Source organism: Athalia rosae, chromosome 4, assembly GCF_917208135.1.
Source record: "Athalia rosae chromosome 4, iyAthRosa1.1, whole genome shotgun sequence".
NCBI classification, from domain to species: Eukaryota; Metazoa; Arthropoda; class Insecta; order Hymenoptera; family Athaliidae; genus Athalia; species Athalia rosae.
Window position 1 is genome coordinate 17,259,763 of NC_064029.1, and position 23,489 is coordinate 17,283,251.

Consider the following 23,489-nt stretch of genomic DNA (forward strand, 5'->3'; position numbering starts at 1 on the left):
AATTCTGTTGTACACGACATGACGAATTCATCTACAATATACACACAACGCATACGGCGAAGCCAAATGTAAACATGGAGAGACCGTTTTGCTGTAATACTATAATAGTTAAGATCCGTAATCAATTTACTGCAAATCAACGACAGACAAATGGATTTTGGCGTTGCAGTATTCGATGATTCTCGAACGGCGCGAGTGACGTCGGTTGACGGATCAAAAATTCGTTTGGATGTAAGAAAATATTGCGGAATAAATCGCGTGAAATTGATATAAAATATTATTCGTCGCTGGTGTTATGAAAAATTCTCTGCGGCGAAGCTCGTGAAAATATTTTCATACGTAGTCCACGAATATAATGACGTATCAGAACAGGAATGATTGAGAGGAAGAACAGATATGATAACGTGCAGTCCGTAAATAAGGTTGCTAACTTAGAATGTAACAGTTTATTGTAAATTGGAGAAGATTCCTCGAAAATCGCACCCGGAATACTAGATTGCAATAGTAATCGTTATTAAATCGGTCTCTCCATGCATTACACGTCGTATTACCGAAAAATCCAAACGTATCCCGCTATTGATATATTCGTAGAAAATACAATTACCTCCTTACACGTGATGGGGAGATCCAGCGTCTCCATAGGACTGAAGCTATAGTAGTCCTCGCAGAGGAATTTAACCATTGCAGGTTGTGGATGACTAACTCCCCCTACCCTATTTCGTATAAATCAATTGCAAGGGCTAGCCGGTTGATTGGCATTAGACGTCTGCATCATCACTACCTGTAATCCAGCGGACGTTGCAGCTCCAGGATGATGATGGTGGTGATGACGGTAAAGGGTCGAGGCGTAATACTGCTGGTGATGATGATGATGATGCTGGTGTGGATGCAACGAGTGCGTGTGGTAGCTACTCGAAACCGAATGATTATCGTTGTTGTTGTTGTTGTTGTTGTTGTGATTGCTGTTGTTGTTGTTGTTGGTATGATGATGTTGATGGTTCCTGTCGGTGTTGGCGGTACCGCTGCCGTTATTGTTGCTGTGGTTGTGGTTGTTGTTGTTGCTGCTGGGAGCAGCGTTGCTACCGTTGTTGTCGTTCGGAGTTGCAGCGTTGTTGTTGATATTGTTGTTAATCATGGCACATAAGGAAGAAGAAAATGAGGATGCTGAAGAATTAGGAATCGTGGGAACGCTGCTTGCCAGTATATCATGTACCGTGTGCGGACTCGGCCACTGCAAAGCGGTGTTAGCTTGTTCGCGTTGACCACTCCCTGGGGTCGGGGTTGGGGGCGACGAGGGCACCTTGCTCGACGACGGGGGCGTCGTCAAGCCCACTGGAACGCATCGGAACTGAATTGTAATTTACTTCCCCGATCTGTGTAAGACACGCTAGAGTCACTACGACTTGCATCGCTAGTGTCGGTCAAAGTTAGGATGGAATTCGGGAATAACAGTCGTCGTACGAAGAGGGAACGAGGAGAGGTCTGGAGAAAAGCGAGCATCCGACAACGGAGAACCGATTCAACGGAATCCGTGTCCCGCTACGAAAATATGCATGGTAAAAAAATCATTCGCGAAGGTTGCTCGTGAAATCGCTTTGACGAGTTAACGGAAATCATCGGGAGTCACCGAGTGGTTTAGAGTGAACGGAGGTGGTTAATGGAAGCTTTGGAACACCTCGAAAGCTAACATGTCGATATCTTTTCAAACAAAAACCACCACGCCGAATCCCAACTCACCTTGATGATGGTGGTGGTGAGTCGCCGGCGAAGGCGCGCTGTGGTACGGAGTAGTCGGATAAGGTACGGGGCAGAGTGCTGCCCCGGCCGCGGCTGCCGCCGCGTAAAGGTGGTGATGATGATGGTGATGGTGTGCCGGATGATGCGCGTGGTGCGTGTGGTGCGGGTGATGAGGGTGGTGGCGAATCGCCGCCGACGTCGCGGCCCCGACTTTGTTCCTAAGAATCCTCGAGATGCTCGAGACCGAGGGTACGTTGTACTTGTCGCATACCCCATCGGACAACAAACGGTCCCTTATCTCCCAAGCGAATATTCCCGGGTCTTTCAATTTCAGCTGCTTTATGTACTGCACAACCTTGGGCGTCGTTACTCGCGGTTTACTTCCTCCTATCGCACCCGGAAGGATACTCCCCGTCTCGTGATAACGGGCCAGAATTTTACTCACGCAGCCATGGCTGACGCGAAGCTGTCGCGATATGTCGCACGGCCTTATACCCAACTGCGCCAATTCGACGATCCTCAGTCTTACCGCGTTAGGCAACGGTCTTCCGTTAACGAACACCCCACCCAATTGATTCACCTCGCCGTATTGCTGCTGCTGCTGCGCCGTTCCTCCTATCCCAACTCCTCCGCTGCTGGTTTCTGAAGCCAAAGGAAAATCACAAGACATGAAAATACCGCGAATATTCAACAGCGATCTGAGACAGATAAATCGTAACATATATTTGGATTTCTAGTGATTTTGGGTAGGTGTACAAGGTATATACGGTGCATAAGTAGGATGTAAAAGTTGATTATCTATTAAATCCTCGTACTGTACATGTCGCTATATTCTTTGGAATGTGATTTCGTCGGTTTACCGTAGAGTTCGCCGTATACCAGGGCGGATTGAAATTCGAAAGAAACTTTTGATTTCCAGTACAAGCTGAATTGATTCAAAAATTTCATTCGACTGCATTCCAATTTTCGAAATTACATTTCATTTTCAACTCAAAAATCTTCGTCGAGTAGCTGATCGCGGGGAGGTCGGATTCGCGGATGGTATAACAATAGTGAGGAGGGTGAAGCAGCGGCCAATTGTGGTCCAGATATAACATAAATGCTGCAGGCGATCGCATGTCTGCATGAAACTAGCTCTAGAAATTATTTTATTTTCAAACGAAAAGCTAGGCACGCGGTGCAGGCGGCTGTGGGCAATCCGGAGGATAATTAAGTATCTACACTGTGACAACCGTTCCACGGTGATCTCGTTTTGGAAAACGACCAACAAGAAAACAAACTCTTACTCGGTATTTCGCGGACTCGAATTAAATGATCCGCCAGTATAGACCAAGGATCTACGTCGTTGTATCGTCTGACATTGATCGATTCTCAATTTAATTGAAAATAAAAATCGGCGCTCTGTCTGCTTCCTCTTTATCCCGATTCGGTGTGAAAATATGGTAACGGCATTATTTCCTTCGTAATGCAAAAGGGCGAAAATTCGAACATCTTGAGAAAGCGTACACCTCATAGCGGGCACGCGCCTGAATAGTCGCTCATTCATTTCCCCCCTTCGAATTTCTCCACCGGAGCGACAAGAGTTGGAAATAAAAGTAAGTGAGTGTAATCGTCAGCTCTGAGCCTCTAATGAGATGCATACGCAGAGTTCGAGTGGCAGCTTCCAACGGGCGCGGTGCAGGGTTAACACTTGAGTTTAACAGTCTGCCCTAAGTAACCCTTAATTAGCGAACTCCTTGCCCTACCGATTGCCCCCAACGTTGCATTCCGGCCTCCTAGATCAGATGGGACTATTGGGGTGAACTTTAGCCGCATAGTTGTACAACATCGTCGACCCTATTGCTACAGTTCCTCCGAGTAGATCTATTACACATATGCAGTCTGCAGCTCTCGTATCCGCCGAAGTAAGGGTCAGAGGCTATCTTTAAACTTTGACCGTGTCGACCAAGTTTGTCTGATTTTTCGAAAACTAAGAACACGAATAGTTAACTATTCGTTTATTACGTCGCTCTAACTGACGTTATATTAAAAAAAAAACCGGAATTATCAAACACTCCGATATAAGTAGAATCCCAAAACGAAGCGATCGACCCTTGTCATACAAAATTGTACTTTTGTGTGACGAACTAATTGAAAAGAAACTGGATGTTTTATCGATGCGTTTGGTTTCGGCGCGGGTTACAAGTTTCCCGTAGATTATACAGTCGGGCCCGTATAGCTGGGGGTTATCTTCGGATTTCTTCAACTCGAGAAATTCATAGCGAGAACAGAAGCGGGAACAAGAGTCTATACTATTTTGGTGTATAACCGGCGCGGTGCGCGTTACGCTTTGAAGAAACAACTGGGATCCTATAACTCGAAGACTTGCCTGTTGGGACAAAAAGTAACCGGCTCCACTAATTGTAAAGGAGAAATGTGCCTAATTAGTTACTTTTTTTTTTTTACTTTTCGCTTCGTCTTTTTTTTTTTTTTGTTGTTTTTTTTCTTACTTTCTTTTTCACCGCCCTGACTCTAAAGAAGACGAATAGAAGAAGGGCCATGTTATACATGTACCGACGACGTTCGCACAGTGTTTTAATACACTTACCTCATTTCCTGAGATGTCAATCACTTTATGCTCCCCAATTTTCACGTACGTAAGCCTAACAAATTTCCGAGCAATACAGTTGTCAAAACATGTACAAAAATATTGCGTGTATATATATATATATATATATATATATATATATATATATATATTTTTGTTCTCCGTCTGCGTTAGATCGGCGTGTCCAATTAATTCGACTAAAATGATAAAATGTATTTCGCGGGCGTGATTACGATTGCGGATAACGCGAGAAAATTAATCTTTAATACAGACGATAAATAGTTGAGCAGAATTTTTTGGCAATCCATGATCGATGTACGCGAATGAATATCTGGGTATTCCTCACGGTATTCCATCGGTATCGAGCCGAAGTTCCTTTCCACTTATTTAATGGGTGCCGCGAAAATTCTTCGGTATAAGTTATGTTATGAATTTGTACCACTGATGCGATTCACGAGTGGCCCGTGAGAAGAGCATGTTATATAGTTTAAAATTGGCCCGAGCTCAAGTCCATTTCGCGGAATATTCTGCACGCCTTTGGCATTCAATTAGCCGTACATGAGAAAATTAACCTGGAGGTGGGAAACTCATTCGTCAACAATTTCTCGGTTACACGCGTATATATATATATATATATACGTCTCTACTTAACAAGAACATTCTACAAGAGTTCATACGGTACGAGATTTGAATTACATACAGTACACGGTGCAACATTTTTTCAACCCTAGCTATTCGTACGAATTAATATCCACGTATTTGTCCATAAATTTCTGCCTATAATCCTCGTATTTTCACAATACAGATTAAGAACGTCGCGTGAATCGGGGGGGCAAGAAAAAGCGTTGAAATTTTATTAGAGAGATTTGTCAAGCGCGCGTTAACTTTATTACGTATACTCGAAAAATCGGAGCTATACAGTAGCAACGCCCAACAAATTGTTTGATAAATTCGGCATCTGCAGCGAAAAATTTCAAGAGTCAACCGTCCCATGACCGTTAATTTACCCGCTGTACGTTACACGTACAGTTTATTAGCCAACGCATGCGTTTCTGCCGCAGGAGCAGCGCTGCGGTTGAAGCGGCGTTTTTTTTTTTCCCCGGCCATCAATAACCTGCAGCTCCTGTGGCTATATTCGAACCTCGAGCTTTCCTGCGTAAGATTTTGATTTTTCCTTTTTTTTTTTGTTTTTGTTTTTCCCCCCCGCTTCTTTTTTACCCCGGTTTCTCTTACCATCTTATTTTTTGAACGAGGCACCGTACAACGAATGCGAACGACGTATGTACTACATGGAGAGCGAAGGAGAAAATATAGTCTGCAATATCTCGCGAGTTCTCGGAAGAGTTTCAACGCCGACGGAGACGCGTTTTTGCCGCGGTTTTATACCGTAGGAGTTATATAGTACGGCGATATATTCGTTTCTCTTTTTCCGTCTTTCTCTGTGTACGGGTACCCCGTTTACTCCTCATTTCATCGCCATTACTTTTTTTCGCCAAATCTCTTTCCTCTTAGCCGCGGCTGATCGACGTAGATTCTTCGCCGTTATACGAAGATCGCAATTGCACGTATTTTATTACATTCAAAAGTGAATATGCAACGAAATTCAGAAATCGTTTTAGGGCAGAGACCGGGCGATGATATCGGTTAAATTGGGGTTGGGTCGTTATTATTAGAGTTCATGCCGGGGCAGGTTGTCGCGTCAACTGTCCGTTACAAATATTGCTCATCACAGCAATTATATATATTTATAAACATACATAACTGCACGATTGTCGCAGGCTGAAAACTACGGCACGACTATATACACACTCGATCCGCATGCCAAGTAATTATTTTCTGAAAAAGAAGATGTGTTTCCGCAATCTAGTGCTCACCGGAGTCAACGTACCAACCAATGCGCACCTCAGGTATGGTTATACACGACTGCTCCTTATATTTTTGAGTACCCGAATCTTTGCGACGAACGTAGAAGGAGGAGAATAAATTCAATCATCGCCCGACCCTCGAAGTATCCAACGTACAAAATGAACGCCAGTCTCGGCTGTAGGGGTGGAGGTTCGCGGGGGCGCGAGTGCGTAAAACGCGTACAAGTGTACCGCGGAGGCAGCAGCATTCACATGTAATATCATCCGGAGATTTTTCGTTTTTCATATTCGTAGATTTTTATTATTTTTCTCCCGCAAGGAGTGATGAATGGTCGAGATCAAAGGGACCGACACATGTAGTCAGTTTACACGCGTGTAGTACATGTGTTTTAAGGGAACGGGCAACACGCCGCTACGGAGCAGACGTGAGACGCGCTACCGGTAGTCGAAGGAACTTCGTACGTGAGTTACGTTGGTTCCACGTTCGGTTACACGCGAAGAAGAGCCGACGTACGCGGGTAGCGACGGAGGTGTCTTGCGGCGGTGACTATTCGCCCCGTTCGCCTCGAGAAGAGTCAGTCCAGTGCAACGAGAGGAAGGAAGAGCACGAAACGCGTACAGGGTGGTGCGAGATTTTCCTCGAGTACCGAGAGGCACGGGGGGAGGTTCCATGGGGTTTTCGAAGGTTCGAGGAGGCGGGACCAGACGCGTGATGGATGTCAGTTTCACCAGTATGCCGCCTGTACACCGATCCTCTTCGCATACACGCATGCGAACGCCGCGTGCTGCGGTAGCTTTATATTTAAGCTCGTGCAGGGGGAGCGGAGGACGGAACAAGATCGCTTCTTATTTTATTTCATTTCATTTTATTCGTTTCCTTTTATTTTCTCTCTCTCTCTCTCTCTCGCTCTCTCTCTCTCCTCATCTTTCCTCTCCACTTTGCTCCGAGCCACCGCTGTATAACTCGGATGCGGATCGCCTCTTTTCTTTCCTTTATATATGTACACACATATATTTAACCGTAAAACAACTCGCTCAAAGACCTGCGGTTCAAAGGACACGAGAGATATATATTTTCGAAGAAAATGAAGAAGGACAAAAAAGCAATTTATTATCCATCTTCCGATTATGCATTTTTCACCCTGTCGTCGAAATTGGATCACCTTATTTATTTTTACAGTTTTACACGTCTACAAATGACTTCGTTTCGCTCGATTGTTATCTGGATTTCAAAAGCTCATTCGGAAGGGTTCGAAATTTTTAACGTACGCGAATTATAGCGTCGATATGAGTCGATATACGGAGAGCATGAAATGTTCTCCTCGTTTTTCTCCTTTCAAACGGATTTTTTTCTTCCACGATTTTCCATGTAATGGGGACCATAAAATCTGAACTTTCAACCCGCGTTTCATTACCGGTGTTTTTGAAATCCGAAACCCTCCGCGTAATTAAATCCCACTGAATTTTCAAACGAAATGATATATTATATAGGGCATCCGTCCAAGAATCAACGTTGAAAACCTCTGAGAAAATCCTGCATCCGCTCTTCGTTTCTCTTCGAAAATTTTTTTTATCAAAATTAAACGCGACAAAATATCGCTATAACAGAGATCTATAATCTGTCAACACGATATGTGTATCGGTATAATTGCAAGATAAAAATTATATAATACCACGCGATGAATATTTTGATACAAATTTTATTTTAGTTGGTTGTTTGTCTTCGATTGATTGATTGATCGATTGACTGATTGACCGATTGATTGATTGATTGATTGATTGACATATATAGATATTATATTATGCAAGAATATATATATATATAAAACGGCGTTGTATTATATTTTAGCTATAATTAGGTACCCTATATATATACTTCCAAGGGGAGCGTATAATAATTATCTTATGTAAAGTCGATAATCGAATCTGTCGAGGAGGCTTTAAATCTTGTTGTCGCATAAGCTGCGAACTGAGCAAATAAAAGAAAGGGAATATAAATATAAACACAAATATAAATCTTGCAAATCCACTTACATACCTATATATATATGTATATATATATATATAAAATACGTATCGGGATCGATTGTGGGAACATGTATACCTATACGGGGTTGTCGTACGTGTTCATTAAACCGTGACGATTAAAAAATTCTTCCGTTGCAAGCTCGGGAGTCTCCAAGTAAACGCCGCACGGTAGTCGACTTTTATACACAATATACGTCAGAAACGTATATATACGGGGTGTCCTTATACCTCGGTCGCAGTTGCGTGTAAAAAAATAGTTGAAACGATCCGCCCTTAGATTTTTTACAGCAGCCGTCTCATAAACGCGACGTGCTATCGAATAAGAAGAAAATAATATCTCGGAGGTAAAAAATTTGCGGACGCGACGAAAAGGCGCTTCGCGGGATACATCTGAGGTATACGTATGAAAAATGACCAACAAAACGCACGTAGCGCGAGCGACGAAACTACGAGGTGTATAACTCTACCTGTACATACAGGTGTACACATACGTAAATATTATATATCTTGCACACTTGTATACCTATAATATATAATACAGGCGTCGGGTAACCTCTGAATTGTATATGGAGTCCCGAAGGGGTTCGCGCAACGCTAATAAAATCACCAGCCCGCAATTCTCTTCATGGGTATTATATGTTTATTATTATTTTTATGATTAGTATTGTGAATTATTGTTACTCTGCCACCGCCGTTATGTTATCATCGTCATCGTTAATATTTTTAAATTGTTACTGTCATTTTGTTTCCTGCTCATTCTCGCGTAATTAATCAATCGACTTTTTACCCCTTCGCGTTGAATCATATCACCCTCGAAGTGGTCACCGTATAAATAATCAAAAATCGTCATTTTTATATCGCGTTTAATCGAGTGCATCTGCAACATAACGAGGATCGAAATGATTTTTTTTCAAATTTCTGTTCCGTTACAATTACGATCGATGTAACGTAGGTGCGATTGTCTCGCGAATATCATTCCTGCATCTCGCACAATTCGGAGTATAAATTCCCTCAGTCCGGATCAGCAGGAGTAAAACTTAGCCAGTGGTAGAGGGGCATGGGAAACAAGACCATGGCACTGGGAACTGATGTATAGGGAGAGAGAGCGAGAGAGAGCGAGAGCGAGAGAGAGAGAGATGAAGAAAGGAAAAAGAGAAAAAATACCTATATAAATGGAGAGCGAACGCGAAGGAGTAGAGAATGCCGACGCACCGACACACGCACGTAATAGGTACGATCGACCATGATTGATTCACCGGACCGCTTGATTAACTCTTCACCTCGGTTCGCACATACGGTATACCTATAAATACAGGTACAACTACCGGTACATAGGTGTGTATTTACAGGCACATACGAGTGTTACCTGCGACTGAGTATTATCGCCTGTAATCTATAAACAAATAATCTGCACTTGCGTATAGGGGATATTAAAAACTGGGTTTTTTTATCTGTCTTTTTTTTTCAACTATCTATGCAAATATTTTTAACGGAAAGAACATCCCATAGGAAGGAATTTGACGAAAGTCCGCTGTGTTACCCGGGCGCACATCGGGACACCATAAATCCACGACGGCGCCTATACAACGTCATGCGATACCTCGCTCTACCTGAGACGATGGTATATAATTTAGCAAAGGGTGTCGCGGTAGCCCTTTTTTTGGTAAAATAAAAAGCATAAGAATTTGAATCAAATAGCCCATGTATCGATAATTATATCATACTCAGGTGACTCTGTGTGTACGATGTTATTTATACCGCATACGCATATGTGGGGCTACAGGAGCTTTGTAAGATGTTGTATATGAGGTGTATACTATACGGTATATAGCGGAGTAGATTGAGGTAGGTTGGGGTTGGTTATTGGTGAACATAGAGAAATTCGAAACCCGCAAGAAGTCGGTCTCTTAACATATATTTTCGGAACTGATTCTCGAGTGTTTGCCGAGTGTCCTTTGTCAACTGAGGATGGACCGCCTCTGAAAGCTGTATTTAATATTTATTTGGAACAAACAGTACTAATTGAACACTAATGAATCTATAACTACTCTCCATACCGTACGCCGGTATGTTCTTTTCCTAGGACGATAAGTCGGCCTCGAAAATTCGTGATAATTATTTCAGAATTTACCGATAAAGAACCGTTCGTATGGTCGCCACTCTTTCAACTGGTTTTCACGGATCGCAAACCTCACGACTTTTTACGACGAAAGTGGAAAAAATGGTTTTTGTGGACGAAAAAACCGGTCCAGTTGACGAAGAATACCCCGTATTATTATTTCATGGACTATACTGGTGTCCGACTGCAGACTTTGAACTCCGCAAACTACTTCTGCTGTACTCGGCGATCCCCCGACCCCTTCCGAGTTCACCCTGGTCCAACCCAACCCTAATCTCCGTCCCAAGTCAACTCTTCGACTCAAAAAGTAGTCATCCCACCGAGTAAACTGCTACTGTGCACCGCTCTTTGTCCTTCCCTTTTTTTTTTCTCTTTTCAAAATCTAACATAAGAAGAGATCGATCGGGATCCACAGCTGTTTGAATTTTAGTACCCGAACACGTACGAATCAATGAAAACTGTAAAATTCTGCTCTGATTTCCGACTCCGTTCTGTCTTGATGGGATATCGAATTATTACGCTTATCAAAATATATTTGCGAATCAGAGTTGATAGTTCGTTGGCTTTTTCGCCTTTTGAAAGTACGAAATACGAGACAAATTAATATGTACCCTTGCATGTGAAAATGAAACTTGTGCGAATGCTAACTTTTGACCACAATGTAATAGAACCTATTTCGACCTTTCCACTGCATCACCCTGAACGATTCTCGGTCCTGACATAAAATAGCTGGTGTATAGATAACCTCCAGTAAACAAAAAAGATATACGGCTATCACATATTCAGAAATTATAAATAAATGTAATCAATAATTATATGGTGTGATCGGTGTCAATGAACTTTTACGTGTATAACAACGTGTTTGCACATACATAATTATCGCGATGTTGCAGCGGTTAATGAAATTACGATCGAAGATTGTCTCGGCATTTGCATCGACTGGTGGAACAACGAGGCGTGTAAATTCACCTGCACGCCTTCTTTTGTGTATTATTTTCGTTTCGACATTCCCTGCAATTCGATTTGCAACCCACCCAAAATGAGAATAATAAAAAGTGACAACGAACGGATGGTCACGATGAAACGTAAAAGTCATGGACGACGATACATTGCATAGATTTAGCCAGCTCTCGTTGCACTTACCATGCACCGCTTGATCCATCTGAGGGCTGAGCACCTTGCACAGCCGTCGGCTACATGCAACAGTGAAGCTATTGAGCTTTTTCGTGTTTTCTAAGATTTTTCCCGTTTACAGTTGAAGCGGTAAAATTGAACCGAGGACCGACTGTAGTTTGGCGGTGTCCCTCGAGGAGATCGTCGAATTCGAGTTTGAATATTTTTCGTGAATATGTGTTTTTTTAACGATCCACAAAAAACGTGTCACGAAGATAACTGGGTAGAAGTCATACACGATGCGTGTGCGACGAAACGGATAATCTCGTTTTATCGTTCCAAAATATGAATACCGTTGAAACAACACTTGATTCACTAATTGTCGCTCTTTCGTAAAACAATAAACGCGTCCCACTCTGCGCCAGTTAACATATTCCGTTTAGATCCAGATTCGGAAAGGTAATAAAAATTCAAACAAAAAAGCAGAACTGAATAGACGTGAAACTAGAGGACTAAAAAAAAAAACAAGGAGATGCAATAAAATAAAATGAAAGTGAAAAGAAAATAAAATAAAAAAAAAAAAAAAATTAGACGTCAAAAAAACAAATGGACACGGTCACTGGTGCACAGCTTGCCCTTCGCTGCCTCACTGACTGAGGCGACAGATTTACCAGAGCAGAAATAAGAGATCTTTTGACTATAGTCTTTCCGTCTCTTGGCCGCTCGCTATGGCTCGGTGTACGCAATCGTGTTGGTGATCCACAAGAAAGCGTAGGTGGATCGATGTGTGCGAGTGCATCGACGTTACGGTTGGTGCGCCTGCGTGACGATGCGAACCACTCGTTGGGGGTGGCCTGGCCAAATGGGAGGAGCCTGGCTGCTACGGGCCATTGATGACACCACGCACCGTGGGGTTACGCCCACTTTCCGCTCACGCGCGCACCTATAACTGTTCGCGGTCTGACTTTTTACCGTTCTTTTTGATCACCCCTTTAGTGGCACACATCGTTCGTTTTTTACGTACATACAACGAACCGAGTCTCACTGCGTTCCGGCCGACAGGAGACGCGTGTGCAGATTTTCCTATGTAATAACTGCGACTATATACCCAGGTAAATAGGTTTGGTGTATGAGGGCAATCATATAACGTATACTTGCAGTGTAATTGTACGATGCCCGATGTGAGCCAGGGGTCTTCTGCTGCGTGGAACGTTTTCCAAGATGTGATATCAAATCGTACACTTCGTCGAGGGTTGAGAACTTGCAGAATTTGGAGGGAGTTTTCCATTTCTGAACTGACATTGCGTATCGAATATCTTCGGATTTTTTTTATCTTGATACCGCGAAGGGCAGGGGTTGGAAATCCAAATTCAAAGTCAATGTCAATGTGGAGTGATAACGTTCGGATTCTCCTCACTTTTTCTTGCATCTTCGAATCCATGCAGACATCTTTTCTCTCCAGACTCCACTCTTGTGGTTTTCAGTCTTCGCATCACATTGTAACAGTAATCATTACTTTTTGTGTATTCCAATAGCGATTGAAGATGTACCTTCAGCCCTTCGTGAATTTCGATATGTTCCATGTATCGTAACACCTCACAACATACGATACACAATAGCGAAGGTGTACAACATACGTACGAAGACTAGGTAGGTATTATCCCTATATGAGTATGTATACCTACGGGATATTGGGTATGAAACGAGCAAAGGCCGTTTCACCTCGCGAAGCAGGGAATTATCTGGCTGGGAGCCCAGATTCTAAATTTATGCGTGTTTTCATCTGGCCAGTATATAAGAGCCGCCCTGTAGTATAAGCCCTGCTTGCTACGGGTCCTTTTCATTTTGGTTTCGCGTACGTATTTTTCTGCAACATCCGCACTCGTACGAACATACTATGGTCGATCCGGTGGTGCCCGCGTAGCGCCAGCACGAGCTCGAATGAGCTAGTATTATAAGCTACCGCAGCGACCCGTGTAACTTATGCACGCGCCATATTGTCACGATAAATTTGTGTTGCCTGCAACGAGTAGGTAAACGCAGCATATATTTCAACCACCAATTGTTAGAATGCACACGTATGCACAGGTGTTACATTGAGAAGAATTGAAAAAAAAAAAGATTGCTTACTCTCAAAAATATGAGGAACATCATGCATGCATGGTACCGCAACACCAAAGCTCACAGGTGAGCTTTCGGTTCATGCACACCTCATAACAGCTGCCAACTTCACGCGAATTCATTTGAAACCACGACCACCGCCTCTCAGCCGTTCATTGAATCAACTTGCCGACTGATCTACGTTATATGCAATTTTTAAGTACCTGTAAGGACATACTTCCATCAATACATGAAGAATATTGAACCGATTCTCATGATTAACTTTACCGTTCGATCATCGAGCAACGATAGCATCCATTGCACATCGGAATAAAATTTGTTTCATTAAAAAAATCATGAATTCATCCGTGCATAGTATGTTCGAAATATCTATACTATGCTGCACAATCCGTACGAATGAACATCGGAATAATTATCGATCTACCAAACTGGAATTTTACTGTATAGAATCGATGAAAAGTTAATCAAGGAATAGAATTTTCGTCGAGTTGCAGCAACAAATAATTCTTTTGTCGAGGTAATGATACAAAATGTATTTCGATTGTTTGAAAATAAAATTGTTCTGTCGTGCGGTGGCGCATCAGATCACTCTTCATCTGTCTACGTCCTGATCTATCCCTAGCACGTACTATTAGCATTCAAGTAACCAAGCACATAACTTGGGATATATGTTCCATAGATATACATATACCCGGGCACAAGCATGCTTGAGTAAATATGCGAGTTACTCTTATGGCTCGCATAGCGTAGCGGCTTAATGGCTCGCGACCAACTTTCAGGAGCGTGTACTGTATAGGTATAATAGTACGTACAACTTGCTATCGCATGAGCTATCGTATAGCCCGTGCGAATACTCAGGACCGTCAGCACATCCGTGTGCAGAATCTGAAATCCGACACATGTTTAAAAATGAATTTGCAGAATCCCACGTGATTCAATAACGCGTGTCTATAGTTGAAGAATTTTCGTTCATTCGAATTACCCGAATATAGTTCCTACGATGATTTTGAAAACATGTATACGAAAATTTTCAATCGATCGATTAATGAGCTGCATCTAATAACGGAGAATCGTTCAAAGCTCCGAGTTGCTCAGAAAAAAAGGAACGTGGCGGAGAAAGTGAATTTTCTGAAATTGCTCAGTGTTACAGAGCCCAGTAGAAATTGCGGGGGTAAACGCCCGTTCAGCCACCACGTTTCATCTTGCCTAGCAGTACTCTAGATCGTGGCTCCATCATACGGTTAATCAAGGAAGATGAAACTGCAAATCACAGCAACAATTAACTGGATTTGGACGGTAAGGAAGTCGGACGTTTAATACTGCTTTATCTGGATATGTGAATAAAAATTTGACAGTGCTTGAAATGCACTCGGTATGCACTTATCATGGGAATAGAAAAATACTAATAAGGTATTATTAGGGGATGATATCATTGACACTAGCAATGATAAAAAATCGAATCGTTGCAACGAATTGATGAATTGATAAAATAAAAGCAGTTTGGAAAGCAAAAGGATGAATCTGCGCATAATCAGTGGTTCGAAATCGCATCGTGTTTATTATTATTATTATTTTTCCCCGAGATATCATTAGTTGTATAAACTTACGGGCTATTGATAGTATGAAGATTATATTGGGCTTTAAACTGCTGAAATGGAGTCAGAGAATATTTAAGATGACATCTGTGATACAGTTAAAATCTTATTTTACAAAGAATTTTGATATATTTTTACGGCTAAGGAGACTATAATTGATGCTAAAATGTGTATGAAAATGTTTTAAAACCGGGACATAGCTGCAATCCAAGCCGACTGCGTTTTTTGCCTCTCGACTGGGTTTGTAGCTATTGAATTGTAATAGGTGGATATCACAACTCAGATATTAGTTCTCAGTTTCAAAGATAGCTTGACGTTTCAATTCGACTCCATCAACGGCGAATTGATCTTATTTACGAAGTGTAACAAATTTCAGTTCATTTGTATCAAGTAACGAGACGTAACTATTCTTACGTATCAACTCATGAGCCCTCTTCTTTGTACCGCTCAGGCACCGGCACTATGCACAACGTCGATATATACAACCTACACTGAAAGCTGAAAATACTGCTAGCCATTACTGGCATCCTCTAGTATTTCTTCCAACACTGTTTCACCTACCATGCTCGATTCTAACGGAGTTGTTTCAACCGTTTCTGTATCAAAGATAGGTAAACTTGGATCTTGGATTTCGTCTTCTTGAACGTCTTCGACTTTGTGATTAGGATCGCGATTTTCTTCACACTCTTCCATAGGTGTTGGAGGTTCTTCTTGCGCAGACGATACTACATTAGTTTCAATGGACTGTTGCTTCCCTAAACCCGCTTGTGATTCAATGTGCTCCAACTCTTCCAACAGAAGTTTTTCCCTTCTCTCCACCTCGTCTAGAGTAATTAGAATACACCAGTATAGGTGAATAATTTCTTCAATTACCGATGGATTGTTCAAATTTAATGATGAAAAAAAAATTCTATAATCTGGGATAGTGCTACCAAATGTGATATCAACGGCGAATTGCATACCATTAAGCTCCTTGGCCGAGCTTGCAAGAAGTGAATCGGTGCGAGGGTGTTTCCGCTTTGGTAGATAGAATATTGCCGGTTGAGTGCGAGTCCGAATAAACGATGCAAGTGGTAATTGAGATGCACGCCATTCCTGAAACTGGCGGCTACGCACTAGCTTAGCTTCTAAACTACGTACTTCAGCCTGTTGGCGCTTTCGTGACTGAAATAGCTGTTGTCTTTCACGCCGCAATTCTTCTTTTTCCCTTCTCCCAGCTTCCTCTACGCGAGCTTCTACCTCCGCTTTTTTGTCTTCCTGATTTATGAAAAGAACGAAACTCTACTGTCATAACTAGATACATTGTGACCATCCTTTATGTATAATTATTCGATATGGGAGATGGATGGAGAATACTCATGCGCATTCCATTGAAGTACCTTGGCTTTTAGTTTAGTTTCTTCTTGACGGAATTTTTGTAGAGTACCAAGGAGGGCACCGAACATTCGTTTATTTCTTTGCCTACTCCGTTCATCAACTCTTTCTCGTCTAATAACTTCCTGCCGGGAAGGTATTTCGCGAGGAGTTGCAATTACTCGAGAGGAGACAGCTGGCTAAATATTTGGAAGCAAAAGATTTAATGCAAATAAATGTAGAACCGCTCCATTATCCACAATTTTTAACAATTTAATCCAATGTGGACTATAGACTGGCCATAATAAGGCAATCACCTTGGCTGTCCCATCATCCTCATCTGCACTATCATCTGCATTTGATGGAATACGAGCACTTAGCCGACTGAAGACTGTCTTAGGCTCTCCAGCTGGAGCTACCCATCTCCTTTTACCCACAGCAAGATTATTGGGCACAGCAGCAAAATCCAAGACTGTACGTCGACGATCCTCTTGAAGTGGGCGTTTCTGAGTCGTTCTGAAGTATGAGGATAAAAGGGGTGGATTGGTTTCAACGGTTTACTAATCTAACTTTCAAAAAAGCGGCCATGGCGGAAATAACCTAAAGAAATGCCGACCAACTTGGGTACCAATAATTGTATGAGAGTTATTTCTCTGCACTATGTAGAGATAGCAGATTGATCAGTTTTCTTGATTCTTATCTAATTTCTGGTAGAGAAAACGTACCTCGCCGTTGGCTGAAGCGGATTTTCACCATCGGGAGGGTCTCGTCCAAGAATTTTTTGAATACTTCTATCAAGACCTCGAAGGCTATCACGGGCTGATTCTAACTCAGCCTCAAGCCTCTCAGCTCCCCAAGACTCCCTGGCCTCTAATTTCCGCATCTGTGGTCGTAAATTTGCTCAAAACTTCAAACTTAAGACCAAGTTATTCAATGCCGAAATTATTGTTGTTTTAAAGCAACACGTCTACCATTTGCAAAGCACAATTCGTCCCCTTCAACGATTAACCACTGACTCACAAATGCAAGATACCTGCACTACTGTAATAAATGGTAGCGAGTCATAAAGACAATCGTCAACTCATAGCAACTATAAACTCCCTAGACTTAGAGCACAATTTCGATATTATCGACCGAGCTTTCATTTCAATTTAAACAATTTAGGGGTTGTTTAAATTGTTTTCGAATACCTATTTGAGCAGGTCACCGAAAGAAAAAAGAAGTTTTAGAGATAATATTAAATTAAGGGCTGACTAACAATAAAACTATAAAATTTCATCGATGATTTGAATCGTATCTGGATGTCGAATTAACTAACTAACGAAAACCGGTTTGGCGTTAATAATGGTATCTGTACTTATCGATTGCGCTGAATTTACCGACCAAACCCTGTCAACATCTTCCATCTACAATGGACCAAAATCTCTCAAAGCCTGCTGGTAAGTCAGGGGTCTTCTACGAAACCAAATCCGACAGATTTTCTCACCCAGGACGTATTTGAATTTGGATAACATAAGTTAGAAAATTATTGAGCCTTCCCAATTATAGCTTTTCAAACGAACTTCTCTATAAAGCTACTGCGATTGATTAAAAATGCAAACGTTTTACTTAAAGTGAAAATTACTCAACTCATAGGTATGAAGTTAATAATTAATGAAAGAATAGTCGTTAATTAATGACATAATGGTGGCTATGGTTCATCTATTTGCATCTGTTAGCTTTCATTCGTCGAAAAAATTAAAGTGTACCCTACACGATGAAACATTCTTGGCAGCTAGGGTAGATCAGGGTATGGCTAGGACCCAATTCAATGGGTTCTGATAATTTATTTCCGATACCACCCTCCCCTGGAATTTTTTGAAAATCTATCAGCTTGACTATGTCGATCTGTAGTTTTTATTTTTTTCTAAAACATCATCATATTATCTTTACGACTATTCAATTAAAATACAGTCTAAAAGCTGAAAGTAGATTGCGTCTTTCAATTCGAGGTGTGTATAATCTGGATTCCCAAGTGTATATGTATAGCTGTAATCTACATGACACGTCAGCTGAGACGACCAGCTTGTCACTTTCGGTAAAAACGACCCATGTTATACAATTTTCGAGACGAATTGTCATTAATTTCGGGTGGACGTATGCAATATTTTATGGGTGTAATAAAGAACTTTGCTATAAAATTGTCAAGCATTTAAATAATGGCGATAGGATAAGGAATGCGACATATGATTTTCACTATCGCGTTTGTTGCGCGTTACATAATTAATTTATATTTGCCAATTTAAATCAAAATTACGCGCACACTACACATGCGATACAAGATTCGGGGAATTTGCCGAGTTTCACAACATCGAGAATCCCACTTTTCTAATAGTAAATGAACGTGAAATGACTTAAGTTTCGAGAGTAATCTCGGTACTAGGTTTGTACAAATGGTTCGTAAATTTCATTGTCAGAATCAAAACCTAAACACCAAGTTCTGATTAAAATATCAGTTAAGATAAGAATAATAACCGCCTGATAAGTAAAAACAGCTAGTTAATAGGAGACGAAGTAGAACGGGAGAGATACAGAACGAAGTAAAGTTAAGTGAACTGAGGCATTATACCGACCGAAGGAGAATGTTAATGGCTTGCTTCAGTTTTGTATATGCAGGAAGTAAGGCGCGTCCCGGAGCGGGCTGGCGCCCGGCGCCCGGCATGTACGCAAAAAAGCCGGTTGTAAAAAATACAATAAGACCGATAAAAGTGAGAAAAATCAAGAAATACGCTCAACGAAGACAGACGATGCTCCTTTAAATCCCATCGTAAACACAAGATGCCCAGTGTTTCTCAAATTCATTTTTTCATATCCGCGCGACGTTTCGAGCAAAAGCCCTCGCATCATGTTCTACTACAGACACGACGGAGCCAAGATTGATGGTCAACGATACTCGAAACAACAAAGCGCGTTACGTGCCGTTCTATGCGTAGCCGTTGCTGCGGCATTTGGAGAGAAAAAAAAATATACTCCTCTCGGTGGAAAAATTCTGTCGACGGGGTGAGTTGCACCGATCGAAATCTACCTTGGCAACGTCGAAGGTCGAAGGTTCGAACCGCGGCCCTATCAGCGTGCACGTTGTGCGTCGGGCGGAAAGAATAATTCGCCCTAATTAAAAGTCCTCGAGGGATTCGGGGCATCGGAACGACGTCTCGGATCGCGAGTTTGCTCCGTCGTGAGGGACAAAGAAATTCGGAAGGGGTTGCGGGTCGTACGATTCGAACCATTAAATGAGAGTCACTGCTCGGTACCCGGGTAAAGATAGTATTGAAAAAGCAAGGGGGTATTCTCAGTTGCGTAGCATCGAGACGTGGCCCAAGTCCCAAGTAGGTATCGACTATGTGTGGCACGTCGTAATGATGTAGCTGTCTTGATTCCACTTGTCTCTTAGTCTTTAAGTCAGATGGGAGGTACGATTCTTGTTTTTCTCACTTAGCTCGTTCCCCTTTGTCTTTTTATTAGCGCGGACACAGGGACCCGATAGGTATCCGTACAACCCGCGACTTCGAACCTTATGGTAGTCCAGAAGAGAAGAAGCTGGCTGAAACGCGACAAGTTGAGAGGAGGTATCGCGCGGCTAGGGTTCCACCCGTTCACCTCTCTCTCTCTCTCTCCCGAGGGGTGATGCGAAATCCGTGGTGCCGGATTCGTGGGTTTACTTTATTTTCTCATTTTCTCGAGCCGTACCGACCGCACACCGCAGCGGGGCGGCGGGCGGCTACCGTTGCCAGCGAAACGTCGCGTGCTCGCCGGTTTTGCCCCTCGCGAACGGCTCCAACGTTACGCATACGTGATATACGTGCGTGTATATATACGTCGTCGCACGAACGCAGAGATAGTACATCGGGGGCGACGCACACCACCGTCACCTACATTACCGTAAAGTCGACTGGTGCCCCGCGGGCATAACATCATCGACGCACCACCACCGACGCGTACTGTACGTGTACCTCAACGGACGGGTGCAGCGTATGAGAGCAACACGATCGTCATGGTCCATAAAGGGAAGAAGAGACACGTTTACCAGTCGCCACGGGCCACGAGCCACACTCGTTTCATGGCGGTACTGTTCCAATGCACCGACGAAGAGACTGAGCCTGGCCGATTGGTAATCGGCTGTGTGTGCGTTGGCGCCAGGCTGCATTCTCGCATTCGTTAACTACCACGGTGAAGTAGCGCTGTCCGTAACGCAGTATATCATACCGCGGGCAGTGCCGTGTCTCATTTACGAGTAGATAGAGATACGCGCCCGGGTATAGTTACGGTTCTCCCGATAACCGGGATAACAGGCAAGGATACCCACTCCGTATTATTGAGTCTTATTCGATTCGTTTCAACCGGGGTCCGCATTAATTTGTCGTAATCGGACCGACCGACGCGCACCTTTAAGGTTTACCGTCACCTTGCCGCCCCCGCCCCCGCACCACCCTCCAACCGCATCGCCACCTGCTGCTCGCCGTAATATCCCCATCGACACTCCGAATTCGATTGCTCGGATATTCCCACCCGTTGGCCCGTCTATTATTTTGACCAGGAATGTCGACGCATTACTATAAATCTCCGCGTCTGGTCCATATAGAAACGGTGCAGAGAGAGAGAGAGAAGGATGGCTGGAAGTGAGCGCGGCGACGAAGAGTACGTAACGAGAAAGCCAGGGGATTAAGGAAGAGCGAAGATTGATCGCTTGTTTTCGTACTGTTTTCATGCAACGGGTATTTCAGTTATTCAAAGCACGCCGCAGTTTGTCCCGCTTCGGTCCGTCCGCACCGCTACGGCACGTGCAGGGTGGTTGAATTATTTCTTTAGCGAATCCATCGTCCGTTTATCCGTGCGGCGAAATTCCTCCGTGCGGTATTCAAAAATACGAATCCGAGAGTTATTTTCTACGGGTCAATTTCCCCACTTTGTCGGTCATGGACCTTGACTAATTATACCCTCCCTTGAACGCGAGTTGGTATGTTGCGCGCAAAGTTGATACGCGCCACTCTTTGGCCATTTGTAAGTATATAGACGAGGCTTTATCGTCTGTGAAATGAGACGAGCATTTTTTCACCATCGCGGACAAATTCAAAGTGTCACCGGCCGACGATTGAAAACCACCAGAACGATCGAATACCGCAAACTACTAATTTACACCAGAATTACGATCAGCGCCGCGTCAACAGGGGGGAGGAGGGCTAGACGGAGCGTAACGGGGTGTTGCAGGTAGTCTAAAAAATTAATTACCACCACAACACGTCGGCGATGGGGACGCGATCGTCCGTATCGCATTCCGAAAAATACGTGGATATTTACTGATCGTGAAATAAATTATCTAGTATTTTCTTTGCCGGGTCGAGTGACTAAGCAAAGGTCATAAGTTGAGCAATGCTCTCCTTATCAATGCAAACACCGCTTATGCACGTCCGTATAGCCCGGTAGAATCGTTAGAGCAGACTTGACAAATCGAACCTTAACTACCCGCGAGGAGGTACCGGATACCAATCGGTGCGCACCGGTCGTTACCGGTTGGATTCGAGAATATCCAGAACTTTGTACATTTTCGTTGGCACGATGGATAATAACGTCGGTTAGCTACGAAGCTACGATCACGTTCCAGAAATATGGCGAAACGCGCCACCGCCGATTCGACATACCCAAGGTCGAATTCGTCCGTCCGAAGACTCCTCGACGAGAACGAACGGTCACACATCGAGGCGTCGAAGTTTAATTGACCGCATGTTTGCGATACGAAACAAGAATAAAAATCGATGATCTCGTCGAAACGCGATCAGATGCGCAGGATCGCAACTTGTGGCCCCTTTGCGTAGAATAATTGCAAAGTCGATTTTCGATCTCGGAGGGCGAAATCGCGTGCGACCCTCGGATCCGCCGTGCAGGTGTCTGTCGCTAGGGGGTGTGCGAAAATGTGACGAGGGTAAAGTTAACGATGTATGATGTATTTTTCGTACCGCCTACTGGTCCGTCGAAACCGCTATCGTACTATGGCTCTACGGTACCGTATGGTAGTACAATTTATAAATGATATATATGTACCTATGATACATTAATGTACATAAGGCACACCGGGCTCCGGTTGCCGCTGCTACGACGTCACGTCGAAAGCGCAGAGACGCCTTGAATCCTGATTTATTTCACGGCGCACTTAATTGCTATTTGGCGGGGAGGCGTTGGGAGGCAGAAAGAGACGGATGATCGGGGCGCCTCGCTGCCTGCAGGCGTGTTTATATGCTACCAACGGCACGGGCACCGGCGCGCCTCCGTTCTTCCTGCACCTTCGACGAAAGGAATTCGGTAGCAGAAGCATCGGTTAACTGCACCGAGACATTCTGAGAGGAGGAGGAGGAGGAGGTGGAGGCTACGTGTTGCGTCCACCATCAATAACGAGGCACAACCTCGTTTTTAAATCTCTTGCCCAAAAAAAATACCACGATCATCATTGCTCTTGTCGTTACGATCGTTCTCGTTTTTTATCCTGCTCCGGCGTACGACTCGTTTCACGATCTCCATGAAATTTGTCATCGCACCGCGCATTTCCACATCCAGAGGACATTTTCATTTAGATTTACCCCAAAAATTGGTACCCGTCGTTGAACGTAAATAGCTGCGAGATGGGATAACGTCGTTCGCCTTGCATCGCGTGTATTCGATTCGTCGTAGCCAGAAGCAAAATATAGCGCTCAAGAGGAATGCTGGTTGCCAGAAGCGGATCATCGATCATTATTCAAACTCTGTTATCAACCCTGCAACTAATTACGTTGCGCGTTCCGTACACGTTGCAGGAAGAATGGATCGCTGTCGCTGGAGTGTGTATACGAGCTGCTGACGAAGGATCAACGATTTCACGTCTGGATTCGAAATTTTCCTTTTTTTTAGGCCAACAACCCCCCCGCCCCCCCGGCGTGCGAACGCACCGAGTCGATTTTCCAGTG

The 23,489-nt window shown here is 43.4% G+C and overlaps 2 protein-coding genes across 13 annotated transcripts in view; both read right to left on the bottom strand.

Moving 5' to 3' along the window:
• Positions 1-14,953, bottom strand: part of LOC105693834 (paired box protein Pax-9-like) — a 51,048-nt gene extending 36,095 nt beyond the window's left edge. For 8 of the 12 annotated variants that reach the window (XM_048654902.1, XM_048654900.1, XM_048654901.1 and 5 more), the window contains exons 1-3: positions 13,580-14,953; positions 1,738-2,379; positions 605-1,332 (exon numbers count right to left, since the gene is read on the bottom strand). In XM_048654902.1, coding sequence (XP_048510859.1) covers positions 728-1,332; positions 1,738-2,379; positions 13,580-13,607 — 1,275 coding nt within the window. In that variant the 5' untranslated portion in view covers positions 13,608-14,953 and the 3' untranslated portion in view covers positions 605-727. Of the gene's footprint in view, positions 1-604; positions 1,333-1,737; positions 2,380-11,479; positions 13,528-13,579 lie in introns of those variants that run through there. The other 4 variants (XM_048654909.1, XM_048654910.1, XM_048654907.1 and 1 more) reach the window with 3 other exon arrangements.
• A 148-nt stretch (positions 14,954-15,101) lies between these two features.
• On the bottom strand, positions 15,102-17,737 carry LOC105693767 (pinin). The gene is made up of 5 exons (XM_012413895.3): positions 17,244-17,737; positions 16,836-17,034; positions 16,545-16,718; positions 16,128-16,422; positions 15,102-15,989 (listed from the first exon to the last, which is right to left on the bottom strand). The coding sequence occupies exons 1-5, from the start codon at positions 17,399-17,401 to the stop codon at positions 15,676-15,678; spliced, it is 1,140 nt and encodes a 379-aa protein (XP_012269318.1). The 5' UTR covers positions 17,402-17,737; the 3' UTR covers positions 15,102-15,675.
• Positions 17,738-23,489: the final 5,752 nt, after the last annotated feature.

Coding starts and splice junctions, on each gene's coding strand:
- LOC105693767 (XM_012413895.3), bottom strand. CDS start 17,401: ATGCGGAAATTAGAGGCCAGGGAGTCTTGGGGAGCTGAGAGGCTTGAG. Junction 16,423..16,544: donor AAACTAAACTAAAAGCCAAG/GTACTTCAATGG, acceptor TTCATAAATCAG/GAAGACAAAAAAGCGGAGGT. Junction 15,990..16,127: donor CTCGGCCAAGGAGCTTAATG/GTATGCAATTCG, acceptor TAATTACTCTAG/ACGAGGTGGAGAGAAGGGAA.